General features: G+C 36.7%; 1 protein-coding gene across 8 annotated transcripts in view; it reads left to right on the plus strand.

Moving 5' to 3' along the window:
* The window catches only part of HERC1 (HECT and RLD domain containing E3 ubiquitin protein ligase family member 1), a 191,001-nt gene that overhangs the window by 148,390 nt on the left and 30,531 nt on the right, over positions 1–12,080 (plus strand). For 6 of the 8 annotated variants that reach the window (XM_047861940.1, XM_047861946.1, XM_047861947.1 and 3 more), the window contains exons 47-56: positions 452–652; positions 1,268–1,442; positions 3,680–3,950; positions 4,083–4,296; positions 5,061–5,317; positions 6,419–6,546; positions 7,886–8,013; positions 9,245–9,445; positions 10,638–10,768; positions 11,547–11,746. In XM_047861940.1, coding sequence (XP_047717896.1) covers positions 452–652; positions 1,268–1,442; positions 3,680–3,950; positions 4,083–4,296; positions 5,061–5,317; positions 6,419–6,546; positions 7,886–8,013; positions 9,245–9,445; positions 10,638–10,768; positions 11,547–11,746 — 1,906 coding nt within the window. The remainder of the gene's footprint in view (positions 1–451; positions 653–1,267; positions 1,443–3,679; positions 3,951–4,082; positions 4,297–5,060; positions 5,318–6,418; positions 6,547–7,885; positions 8,014–9,244; positions 9,446–10,637; positions 10,769–11,546; positions 11,747–12,080) is intronic. The other 2 variants (XM_047861948.1, XM_047861945.1) reach the window with 2 other exon arrangements.

Below are 12,080 nucleotides of genomic sequence, written 5' to 3' on the forward strand. Positions count from 1 at the left end.
TTTCCATCCTGATTGAGGAAAGTAAAAAGTACAAAACTGATGACAGCGTGAATTTATATGGAGCATTCATTTACTTCAAATAACTGATTCTCTAATGATTATGGATAGCATTAAGAACTCTTTGTTGGCCCCGTAACAATAGCTTTTATTAGCTGAAACCTTCATTACCAGCTGTAACATTTGCTGTTGCTTTAGGTGGGTTTGACTCAGACTCCCTTTCCCTTAGACTCTCACTATGCTTCAGGGAGTGCAGTTTGGTTGGGTCAGCAGGAGATGGTGCCATAGCATATTTTGTGGGCACTGGGCTTTCAGTCCATCTGCATTTTAGACATATCTCACAGTAACCGTTGCCAGCAGAGTTACTGTGGTTTATATTCACATACCATAAATTGCCAGCAGAGTTACTGTGGTTTATATTCACATACCATAAATTCATTTATTTAAATTCCAGAAGACTGGGACATGTTAGATGTTGATGAAGATGAAAAGCTAACAGGTGAAGAAGAATTTGAATTACTTGCTGGACCACTTGGTTTAAATGACCGACGCATTGTACCAGAACCAGTTCAGTTCCCTGACAGTGATCCCTTGGGAGCATCAGTAGCAATGGTAACAGCTACCAACAGTATGGAAGAGACTCTAATGCAAATAGGTAAACTGAAATGATAATTGGTATTGATTTTATAGAGTCTGTATTAATTTGTTTCTTAGATTAGATAAATAGTAATACAACATTGTTCCACCCCATCAAGTATCCTTAGCTAGTTGTTTGAACATTTTCAAGGTATAAGGTAATATTTTTCATTTTTTGCTTTTATGAAATGCCGAAGTAATAAAAAGAAAATTTATAAAATATGAGTATGATTTTTTTTAAAGAAAATAGGGAAATCCTGGAACTGACTAAAACCAATTTTGCAGTCTTTTTTTTTTTTATGTGCATGAAAGGGTATGGGTAACTTTTGCTCTCGGGAATACAAAATAATTCGTATTGGTGACTCAGCCCTTTCTGTATACTTAAAGCATATTTTAAAAACTGTATCTTTTCTGTGTCTGTTATATATAATATTATATATGAACAAAATAAAACCAAAAAAATTTAAGGAACATATATAACAGGTTATTGCCTTAGAACTGTCTCTTTCTCCCAAGGAATTTTCTGTGTAACAAAGTCCAAATGAACAAAACACATTGGTTTGCTGTGTTTCCTTGCAGCCCAGAACATAGATAGAATAGGAAAATTTTTCAGTGCTCTGGATATGTTTTTCAGGTTGCCATGGCTCTGTAGAAAAGAGTTCCTCTGGAAGAATAACACTAGGTGAGCAGGCCGCTGCCTTAGCAAACCCTCACGACCGGGTGGTGGCTTTAAGGAGAGTGACTGCTGCTGCTCAGGTTCTTCTGGCAAGAACCATGGTAATGAGAGCTCTGTCTCTTCTCTCGGTCAGGTAAGAATTATCGTGTCAGGTGATGCTAAGTTAGTTCCTAGTATATATTAGACAGGAGTTTAGTATTGTTTGGGAGGATGAGATAGAATTTTTAGAGCCTTGAGTATCTAGACTGTCAAATGAAAGAAGTTGGAGATAGTCATCATTGTTATTCATTCATCCAGTTGGTAAATACTTAGCTCTTTTTAGGTAGAAAATAAGAGTATTATAGTAGCTGCGTAAACTGCAAACATTTTTAATTTTATTATCTGAAATGAGAAACTAAAGCTTTCAATCCATTTGATGCAGGATAAAATCAAAAGGTAGAATGAATTTTCTGCAAAATTGACCCAACTGTGTAGCTATTTCAACCTGCAGATTCCATCATGGAGACTCCTGCCATGTTCATACTGTAGAATGTAATATTAAAAAAGGAAGAGAGCCAAGAATACCTAAAAGACATCCATTTAAGAAATGGTTAAGCAGGGGCGCCTGGGTGGCTCAGTCACTTTAAGCGTCTGACTCTTGGTTTCGCCTCAGGTCATGATCTCACGGTTTCGTGTGAGTTCGAGCCGAGCCCCACGTTGGGCTCCATGCTGACAGTGCGGAGCCTGCTTGGGATTCTCTGTCTTCCTCTCTGTGCCCCTCCCCCACTTGCACTATCTCTGTCTCTCTCAAAAATAAATAAATAAACTTAAAAAAAAAAAAGAATTGTTGAGCAGAGGTATATAAAAGTAAATCAGTGAAGACAGAAGGACCCTGAAATAAAAATTCAAAAATAGATGAGACTCTGGTATTGGATAGTAGAGAACAAAATTTAGAAACTGATCCACACATATAGATAAACACTTGGTGTATGGTTTGATTTATGATAATGTTTATATGGCAGAACAATGAGGAAAGCATGTCCCCTCAATAACTTGGGCTTAGGTCACATGGTTTATTCAACGGGAAAAAGTGAGTCTTGGCCCCAACCTCACACTATATAAGACAAATATTTCCAAGTGGCTCTTAGATCTAAATGTGAAAGATAAATCAATAATGTTTCTCTAAGGTAGGAAGAATTTATTCTCTTGGGATAGGTACAGTTTTCTTAAGTGAGTCACAAAAAGCATTCATCATCAAGAAAAAGATTGATAAATTGAACTACATTAAAAAAGAACTTCTCTTCAGCAAAAGTCATTAAGAAAATAAAAAGTCAGAAAGTAAAAAAAATGAGCCATTTAATGGGAGAAGATATGAACAATGCATATAACCAACAGAACATGTAAAGAATTTCTACAAATCCATGAGAAGAAGAGACAACTCATAGAAGAAGTGGGCAAAATGCAAAATAATACAAGAGGATCTCCAAATGGCCAGTAAACATGGAAAATGAGGTCTTCAGCCTCATTAGTCTTCAGAGAAATGAAAATGGAAAACCAGTGAGATATAAATACACCTGTTAGAAAGGCTAAAATCGAAAAGACTGTTGGGAAATGTGAGCACCTAGAAAATGTGGAACACCCAGAACACACTGCCAGTAAGGAAGTGAACTGGTACAGCTACTTTGGAAAACCATTCAATAGTACCAACCAAAGGTGAATATGAACATACTCTATCACCTAGAAAGCTACTCCTGGGTATATATTCAGCAGAAGTGCTTCTATATGTGCACCAGAAGACATAAGCAAGAACTTCATGGCACTGCTATTTACAATAGCCCCATGCTAGAAACCACCTAATTGTCATCTGTATGGAGAAATGAATTATGGTAGATTTTATTAATATGTCAATGAAAATGAGTATCTACTGCTATAATGCAACAACGTGGATGAGTCTTAAAAGAAGCCAGACACAAAAGATTACAGACTTTATCTTATTTATATAAAGTTCAAAACAGGCAAAACTGATACATAACTTAAAAAGTCATTGGTATTCGTTATTTTTAGGGGTCTAGTGACTGAGAAGAACCCAAGCAGGCTTCTGAGGTGTTGGTAATGTTGGTTCTGTTTGTGAAAACTCACAGTTTGTGAACTTTCTTGTGTATTATACTTAGTTATACTTCCAAGTTCATGAAATTAAAATAAAATAATTAAAATCTTAACAGTTTCCAGCTTAATATTTTTTGACTTATCTTAAGATACATATGGCTAGTAATATTGCAGGTTGACTTTTATTTTAGTTATTGGTACTTTGGCTGATAGGTGGGGCTCCCAGTGGTCCCTTCAGAAATCTGTTTTCTTTATCCATCTGAAGTGTTTTTTCTTTCTTGGCAGTGGTTCCAGCTGTAGCCTGGCTGCTGGCCTGGAGTCTCTGGGGCTTACAGATATCCGAACACTGGTTCGGTTAATGTGCTTGGCCGCAGCAGGGAGAGCTGGCCTTTCTACCAGCCCTTCTGCCATGGCAAGCACCTCAGAACGCTCACGAGGCGGGCACAGCAAGGCCAGTAAGCCCATCTCTTGCCTGGCCTATCTGAGCACAGCAGTGGGATGTCTGGCATCAAACACTCCTAGTGCTGCCAAACTCCTGGTGCAGTTGTGTACACAGGTAAGCTGGTTTTCACTGCTTTTCGTGTTGCGTTATTTCTGACCAATTCTTAAAGAGCCTTTTGAGGTGAAATCTTTTTGTTCCAAAATTATATGTAAAAATTAAACCTGTTTGTTCCAATTGCCTCTTCAGAACTTGATTTCTGCTGCAACAGGTGTAAATCTAACCACGGTCGATGATCCAATTCAGCGAAAGTTTCTACCCAGCTTTCTCCGAGGAATTGCTGAAGAGAATAAGCTTGTAACCTCCCCAAACTTTGTTGTAACTCAGGCCCTTGTGGCATTACTAGCAGACAAGGGGGCCAAACTGAGACCTAACTATGATAAATCTGAAGTTGAAAAGAAAGGTAAGTTTCATACCATTTACCATTTTAAATATACAGTCTTGTAATCAATTTGATGTGTGCTTTTTAAAACGTGTTTTAGAGTTGTTGTAAGTGATAAATTACATAGCGTCATGTATACTTCTTAAGTTCAGATCATAAAAAAACTACATGGATCCTTTTTCATGGTGCATGGAAACAGATATTAGAAAATGTACCAAATTAATCTTGGTTTGATTATTCTATTAGATTATGGTTTGAATCACAATAGATAATAATCTTGGTTAGGTGTCCTTAATAAAATTTATGTAAAGATACGGCTATTTTTCTCTTTGTCATAAGATGATAACAGTTTGAAGGGACTCCTTTATCACTATTGTCTCTACCCTTCTCTTCATCAGGACCATTCGGCCAAGATAGATGGGCTTTGGGATCTATCAGCCCAGCCCCTTGACTGGCTGTTATGATCACTTTTGAGCAGCAAAAGCCAAACTCTTACTTTTTAGGGCATGCTGTCTCTGCCCTGGCTTTGAAATTATTTCTGATGCATTCTGAATCTGTGTGTACTTAGAGCAAAGACTCTTGATGTACATAAATGTATATTTGCGATGAATCAGATTTATTAGAGAATGTGATAGGAGATAAATGCTTTATACCTTGTATGCATATCTTAGTGAATTGATTGCTTGCAAAAGTGCTAATTTTTAAAAGATATGGGTTAACCCATTTTTTTTGTTTACCACCACCAGCTCTTACCTGGGCATCATTTCATTGTTTTGTTTAAGCAGGTTTAACTGCCCAATTGTATGCCCATCCTTCCTATGATCCTTCTGCTGTAGGCCCTCTGGAGCTGGCTAATGCCCTGGCAGCCTGCTGCCTCTCCTCCAGGCTGTCCTCACAGCATAGGCAATGGGCTGCTCAACAGCTTGTGCGCACTCTTGCTGCACATGACCGCGACAACCAAACTACTCCCCAAACACTCGCTGATATGGGAGGAGATCTCAGGAAATGCTCCTTTATCAAGTTGGAGGCTCATCAAAACAGAGTATGTATTTTGAGCCCTAAGTATGTTAATCCCCTTATGTAAGATGAAATAGTTTCTGCCCTTCTCTGAGAGCTTAGATCTTAAGTGTCTCTCTATCTGCCTCGTGCACACACACGCACAATTACCAATATTTGTCTAGTAGTTACCAGCTTTCCTTTCTCTGTATGTTGGGTTGACATAGTAGTGTACAAATAGAAAAATCAGATGGGGGATGAGAAGAAAACCAAGGGAATTACCTCACAAAAGATGAGGGCTTATATGTGCAAGAGGAGAAGAAATTGTTAACCGCTGTGTTAATCTAACTTACCAGACCCTTGAGCATTGACAAGGGCAGTTTAGGAAATGAAGACTGACTTCCGTTATTCCCACTTTAAAAGTCACTTCTTAGTCTGTGTTGTTTATTTTGTATAACATATGTTGAAATATTTATACTTTATTGAATTAAATAAACATGTTTAGTAAAGATTCTCATAGGTCTGCAATAACTCAAATGAGTTTAGGCATAGTACTTTAAAGCCATACAAATAGATGTATGTTTACAAGCCAATTAGGAAAGAGTGAAACCATGTATATATTATGCTATAACATGAATATTTTTCTTTTACAATTTTCTGGTAGATTATTTTTTAATTTGATAGATATAGAATGACAAAATCATTTGAATCAAAACTTGCTCAAAAATGTTGGACTTTGTCAGAATGAAATCTTGCCATTTGCGACAACATGGCTGAAGCTGGAGAGTATAATGCTAAACAAAATAAATTAATCAGAGAAAGATAATACCACGATTACACTCATATGTGGAATTTAAGAAACAAAACAAATGAATAAAGGAATAAAAAAGAGACAAGCCAAAGAGTGGACCCTTAACTCTAACAGAACTCTGTAGAGAAGGTTACCAGAAGGGAGGTGGGTGGGAGTGGGAGTGAAATAGGTGAAGGGGTTAAAAGTACACTAATCATGATGAGCACTGAGTAATGTATAGGATTGTTGAATCACTGTATTGTGCACCTGCAATTAATATAACACGGTATGTTAACTATACTAGAATTAAAATAAAAAACTTAATTAAAAATCGTTGGACTTTTTCAACCTTTCTAGGTGATGACTTGTGTTTGGTGTAATAAAAAAGGACTTTTGGCTACAAGTGGCAATGATGGTACCATCCGGGTATGGAATGTTACTAAGAAGCAATATTCACTGCAACAAACCTGTGTGTTCAACAGATTGTGAGTGCTAACATCAGCTCTCATGTGTAACATTTAAAATAAGAGTCCTAAACATGCTTCATCTTGGTTGTATTAATGTAATCACAGTGTCATTAAAAGTTATTACAATTTTTCTTTTATTTTTTTCTTAATTTTAATTTGTTTTATTTTTTAGAGAGCAAGAGCCAGGGAGGGGGCAGAGGGAGAGAAAGGGAAAATTTAAAAAAAAATTTTTTTTTAATGTTTATATTTGGGAAAGAGAGGGAGACAGAGAACAGGTGAGGGAGGGGTGGGCGGGGGGGAAGACACAGAATCCGAAACAAACTCCAGGCTCTGAGCTGTCAGCACAGAGCCTGATGTGGGGCTTGAACCCACAAACTGGGAGATCATGATCTGAGCCGAAGTCAGATGCTCAACCAACTGAGCCATCCAGGTGCCCTGATTAAGTTTATTTATTTTGAGAGCAGGGGAGAGGCGCAGAGAGAGAGAGAGAGAGAGAGAATCCCAAGTAAGCTTTGCACTATCAGCGCAGAGCCCAACATAGGGCTCAATCCCACAAACTGTGAAATCATGACCTGAGCTGAAATCAAGAGTCAGATGCATAACTGTTTGAGCCCACCAGGTGCTCTGAGAGAGAGGATCTTAAGCAGACTCCACACTTAGCATGGACTCCAGTGTGGGGTTTGATCCCACAACCATGGGATCATGACCTGAGCTGAAATCAAGAGTCGGATGCTCAACCATCTGAGCCACCCAGGCCCCCTACAGTTTTTCTTTTAGAATAGTCTTACTATATCTCTGGTGTGTGTTTTTAAATTTCCGGGATAGTAATTAAGAAAATAAAAATTTTAACAGTGTCTTAGAATTAAATCAAGGTCTACTATGCTAGCATTATAAATGTTAAATTCTGTAAAACAGTAGGCTGATATTCCATCATTCTTTAAGGATTATTTAGGAATTAATGATATTTCTTACAGAATGTTAACAGCCTTTATAGTTTTATAGCTGGCATAGGTATTTCCTTTCTGAGAGCTTCCCTAGAGATTAGGCAAACAAGAATCATTGTGCTCTGAATAATAACCAGGTTTACAACCCATAAAGAATCAGAATGTCTTTGTTGAGAATTATCTACTATGGTAATTGGGTAATCTAAGCATCACTCTTCTTTAATTCTACATTTTTCACACCATGACAAATGCTAGCAAATATGTGATTGTCAAATACTGCTAGCCAAGCTTCTGAAATGAAGAGTCTCTATTATTTACTTCAGTCCATATGAAACCTTTATTTTAAGATTTGAGGTTTTATATATTTTTGGATGATGGGGATTAGAATCCCATATGTGTCTTTTATATTTTAGAGAAGGAGATGCTGAGGAGAGCCTGGGGTCACCCAGTGATCCAAGTTTCTCACCTGTTTCCTGGAGTATCAGTGGCAAATATCTAGCTGGGGCCTTGGAAAAGATGGTGAATATTTGGCAAGTTAATGGTAAGAGTCATGCCAATACTAGCAAATTACTGAAGGTACTTTTTAAGCCTTTTTTTTTTTTAGCTTTCTGAGTCCAAACAGTGGCTTCCTTTCACCTTGAAACTCACAGTCTGTTCATCAACTGTGTAGATGTGTGCATATTATAGTTTAAATTAAAGAGGAAATGATCATTTCCTGACTTCTCTTTCTAAGAGTTTTGACTAACCTGGTAATTGTAAGCTAAAAATTCTTTTCACATACTACTATAAGTGTTCAGAATAGGTTTTGAGCTATGAGTTTTCAGTGATGCATTCTTTTGAATCACTTGAAATATTTCTACTAATTTTGTCTAATTCACAGGTACAAACTCATTTCAATTTTTAATGATATGTCTCTGGAAAGTAAAAATTATTATAATCTTAGGCTTATTGCATAATTTTGTTTGTTTTTGCATATTTGAAGAAAGGCTTTTCTATGTTTCACAGATTTGAAGGAAAAGCTAGCCTTAACTCTAGGGAAATTTCTTACGTTAATTTGATTTTCAGTAATTATTAGGAAAGGATGTAAGTGTTTGACATTTCTGCACTGAATATTTTCCTTTACTCCTTTTTATTTTTTTAAAAGTTTGTATTTATTTTTGAGAGAGAGAATGTGAGCAGGGGAAGGGAACAGAGGATCAGAAGCAGGCTCCGCACTGACAGCAGTGAGCCTGATGTGGAGCTCATGAACCATGACATCATGACCTAAGCCAAAGTCCGATGCTCAACCGACTGAGCTACCCAGGCGCCCCTCCTTTACTCCTTCTTTAATAAAGCTATCACTTTGAAGCATCTGAGTGGCTCAGTCGGTTAAGCATCCGACTTCATCTCAGGTCATGATCACACAGTTTGTGGTTTGAGCCTCATATTGGGCTCTGTGCTGACAGCTCAGAGTCTGGAGCCTACTTTGGATTCTGTGTCTCCCTGTTTCTCTGCCCCTCCTCCATTCACACTCTGTCACAATTCTCTCTTTCAAAAATAAATAAACTTTAAAATAAATAAAGCTATCATTTTTGTCCCATTAGTAGTTATAGGAAAGCCTGTGAATTTGATAATCATATATAGTATATAAATGAAGGATCCTGCCTTATAATTGTATTTATTAATACACTATTATGAAATTGAGGACTGCCTTGAGTGAATATTAGAATTAATATTTTTGTATTATTGTTTTTAAGGATTAAGTAACTAGTTAACATTTTCTCCCTCTTTAGGAGGTAAAGGATTAGTAGATATTCAGCCTCATTGGGTATCTGCCCTGGCATGGCCAGAAGAGGGTCCAGCTACAGCCTGGTCAGGAGAGTCTCCAGAATTATTGTTGGTGGGACGGATGGATGGCTCTCTAGGACTGATAGAAGTTGTTGATGTATCCACCATGCACCGTCGAGAATTGGAACATTGCTATCGAAAAGATGGTAAATGACTTGCGTCTCATTAAGAAAGTATTTCCCCCAATCAAAAAACTTATTTTTTTTTGGCACTTGCTTTCAAAAATGCAGAGTTAATATTACTTTTGGCTTTGTTTTCTAAATTTTCCAGTTGGTATTTCGTTTTAGTTAGTTACTACGTTGAAAGATAATTCCCTCCCAACAGCTACCACATACCTCTGCCAAAATGAGATCTAATAGTATTGTATTAGTCATTCATCCTTTGTGTGAGTGTCTGAAACTTAAGTGGGGCTGCCAATTTCCCTTGAAAGTTAGGAATGTCCAAGAGAAAAGAATTATAATCATTGGTAGAGATGAAATTGTTAACAAATGAAATTGAGGAGATGGAAGGAGGAGGAGGGACGTTCCTGGTATGACAAGAGATAGTAGGAAGTCTCCTTTCATTTGTTTTCTGTGTTCCCTTTGGATGCATAGACATCTTACTACATGGTTTTTTTAATTGTTGGGGGGAGTGGAGTATTTCACAGATCACGGTCCCAGCTTAAATGGCACAGAATAGAACAAGTGTTTTTTAAATTTAGGGTTTTTTTTTAAATAGGTAATACCTTCATGGGGTTCAAAAATCTTAAAGTTTAAAAAGATAGGCAGTGAAAAGTCTTTTTCCCATCCACTCATTCCACATGTCCCCATTCTACTCCCACAGATAAATACTGTTTCTTACTTCTCTTGTAGTTTTCCAGAGTTATGTGTACTTGAAGAAGCAAATATGAATATAGATTGTTAGAACATGTTTGGTAAAATATGGAAACACATAGAGTAAGGAATATTAAGCAAAAGAAGGGACAGATAATTTTCTTTCTGTGATGGATTATTTCATTTCTCAGTTTCATAGTAGATTCTGGTCCAAAAGGAAGGAACCTGGTACATGGACTTGGAATCAGCAAGGAATTTAACTTTTCAGTAATCATCTGAAAAGAATAAAAGGTTAAAAATGAGGTAGTCCTTGTCACTTATTATAATACTTTTAAAGTAAGTTACACAGAATCCCTGCTCTCAGCCTACCTTTTATCTAATAAATGCATCAAAGAGATGTTTGGAAATTTACTTGGAGTGGTTGTGGTAGCATATGTTTGTTGCAAAAATATGTCTTTTAAGTTAGACAGTGACATATGAGTGTCAAATTTTTTTCTTAAAAAAATTTTTTTTTTAATCGTGTTAGTGTCTGTAACTTGCATTGCTTGGTTCAGTGAAGACAGACCATTTGCAGTAGGATTTTTTGATGGAAAATTGTTACTGGGAACGAAGGAACCACTTGAGAAAGGAGGCATTGTTCTAATTGATGCACATAAGGTAAAAACATCTTTCCCAGATGGTTACTTTTTCTTGTTTTTTTACTATAGTATTGCTTGATACTAGTTTTCTTTAAACTTTCTTAACATAGTTCACTTATGATTTCATATTCTATTGTTACACAAAATCTTTTGACCATGTATATACATGGAAGGGTCTGTGTAAGAAAGCCATCAAGCCAAGAAAGAAGTAAAACCAAAACAGTAAAATAGGAGTACCCTTGGAACACCCCCTGTCATGCTAGAAATTCCATCTGTGAAGAATGATTCCTTTACCTTAAAAAGGGTTGCTGGTTCTGATGCTTACAGGGCCATCTAGGCAAAACATAAGTGCATGAAGGCAGGGGTTGAAAGTGTGAAGGAGGGTAAAAATAAAAAAATGTCAGAAGAACACGACGGCAACCATGTAAACGTACAATATGTCTTAGATTCTCATAATGTTTGCTATTTTGGTATGAAGGATGCTTTTTTTTAAGTTTCTTTTTCATTATTCTAATGATTACAAGTCAATAATTCTGAATTCCTTCTGAATCAGAATTTCCTAGTTCATTCATTCAACTAACATTTACTGAGCTTTGACTGTAGCAAGTGTATATAATGCAGATTATATTAAAGGGTGAGTTGTCTTGTGATTGGGAATGATATGACGGTATCTTATTTGCATAAAATGTTGATTTCAAAATAATTGAGTAATGGAAGTATAGGTCATAAATTACTGAGTTTACGTATCTGTGAAGGACGGTTACTATGATTTTTTTTTCTCTCCCTGTCATTTTAAGGATACTCTTGTTAGTATGAAGTGGGACCCAACAGGTCATATTCTTATGACATGTGCCAAAGAAGAAAATGTGAAACTCTGGGGGCCTATTTCAGGATGCTGGCGCTGTCTACATTCACTCTGCCATCCATCTATTGTAAATGGCATTGCTTGGTGCAGCCTCCCTGGGAAAGGATCCAAATTGCATTTACTGATGGCTACGTATGTTATAAATTTGTGTGTGTGTGTGTGTGTGTGTGTGTGTGTGTCTTAATTTTTATATTATTATGGACTGTTACTTGCGCTAAATATGGCTTTTCAGTGGTCTTAAACAGTTTGCCTGTTACTATTCTTATAATGTATAATTCCATAAGATTACCTTAGAGAAATAAGGCAAAATACGGAAGTTGGAATGCAGTCTCCTTATCTGGGTGTGATGTTGCTAGAATATCGATCCTTCTTGTAATTCTTGTAAAAGATTATAGCATATACCTATTGCAAATAATTTTTAAAATAATATTGTAACAGTTTTATCAGGTCTTTAATTGATTGCTCT

Source organism: Prionailurus viverrinus, chromosome B3, assembly GCF_022837055.1.
Source record: "Prionailurus viverrinus isolate Anna chromosome B3, UM_Priviv_1.0, whole genome shotgun sequence".
Classification (NCBI taxonomy): Eukaryota; Metazoa; Chordata; class Mammalia; order Carnivora; family Felidae; genus Prionailurus; species Prionailurus viverrinus.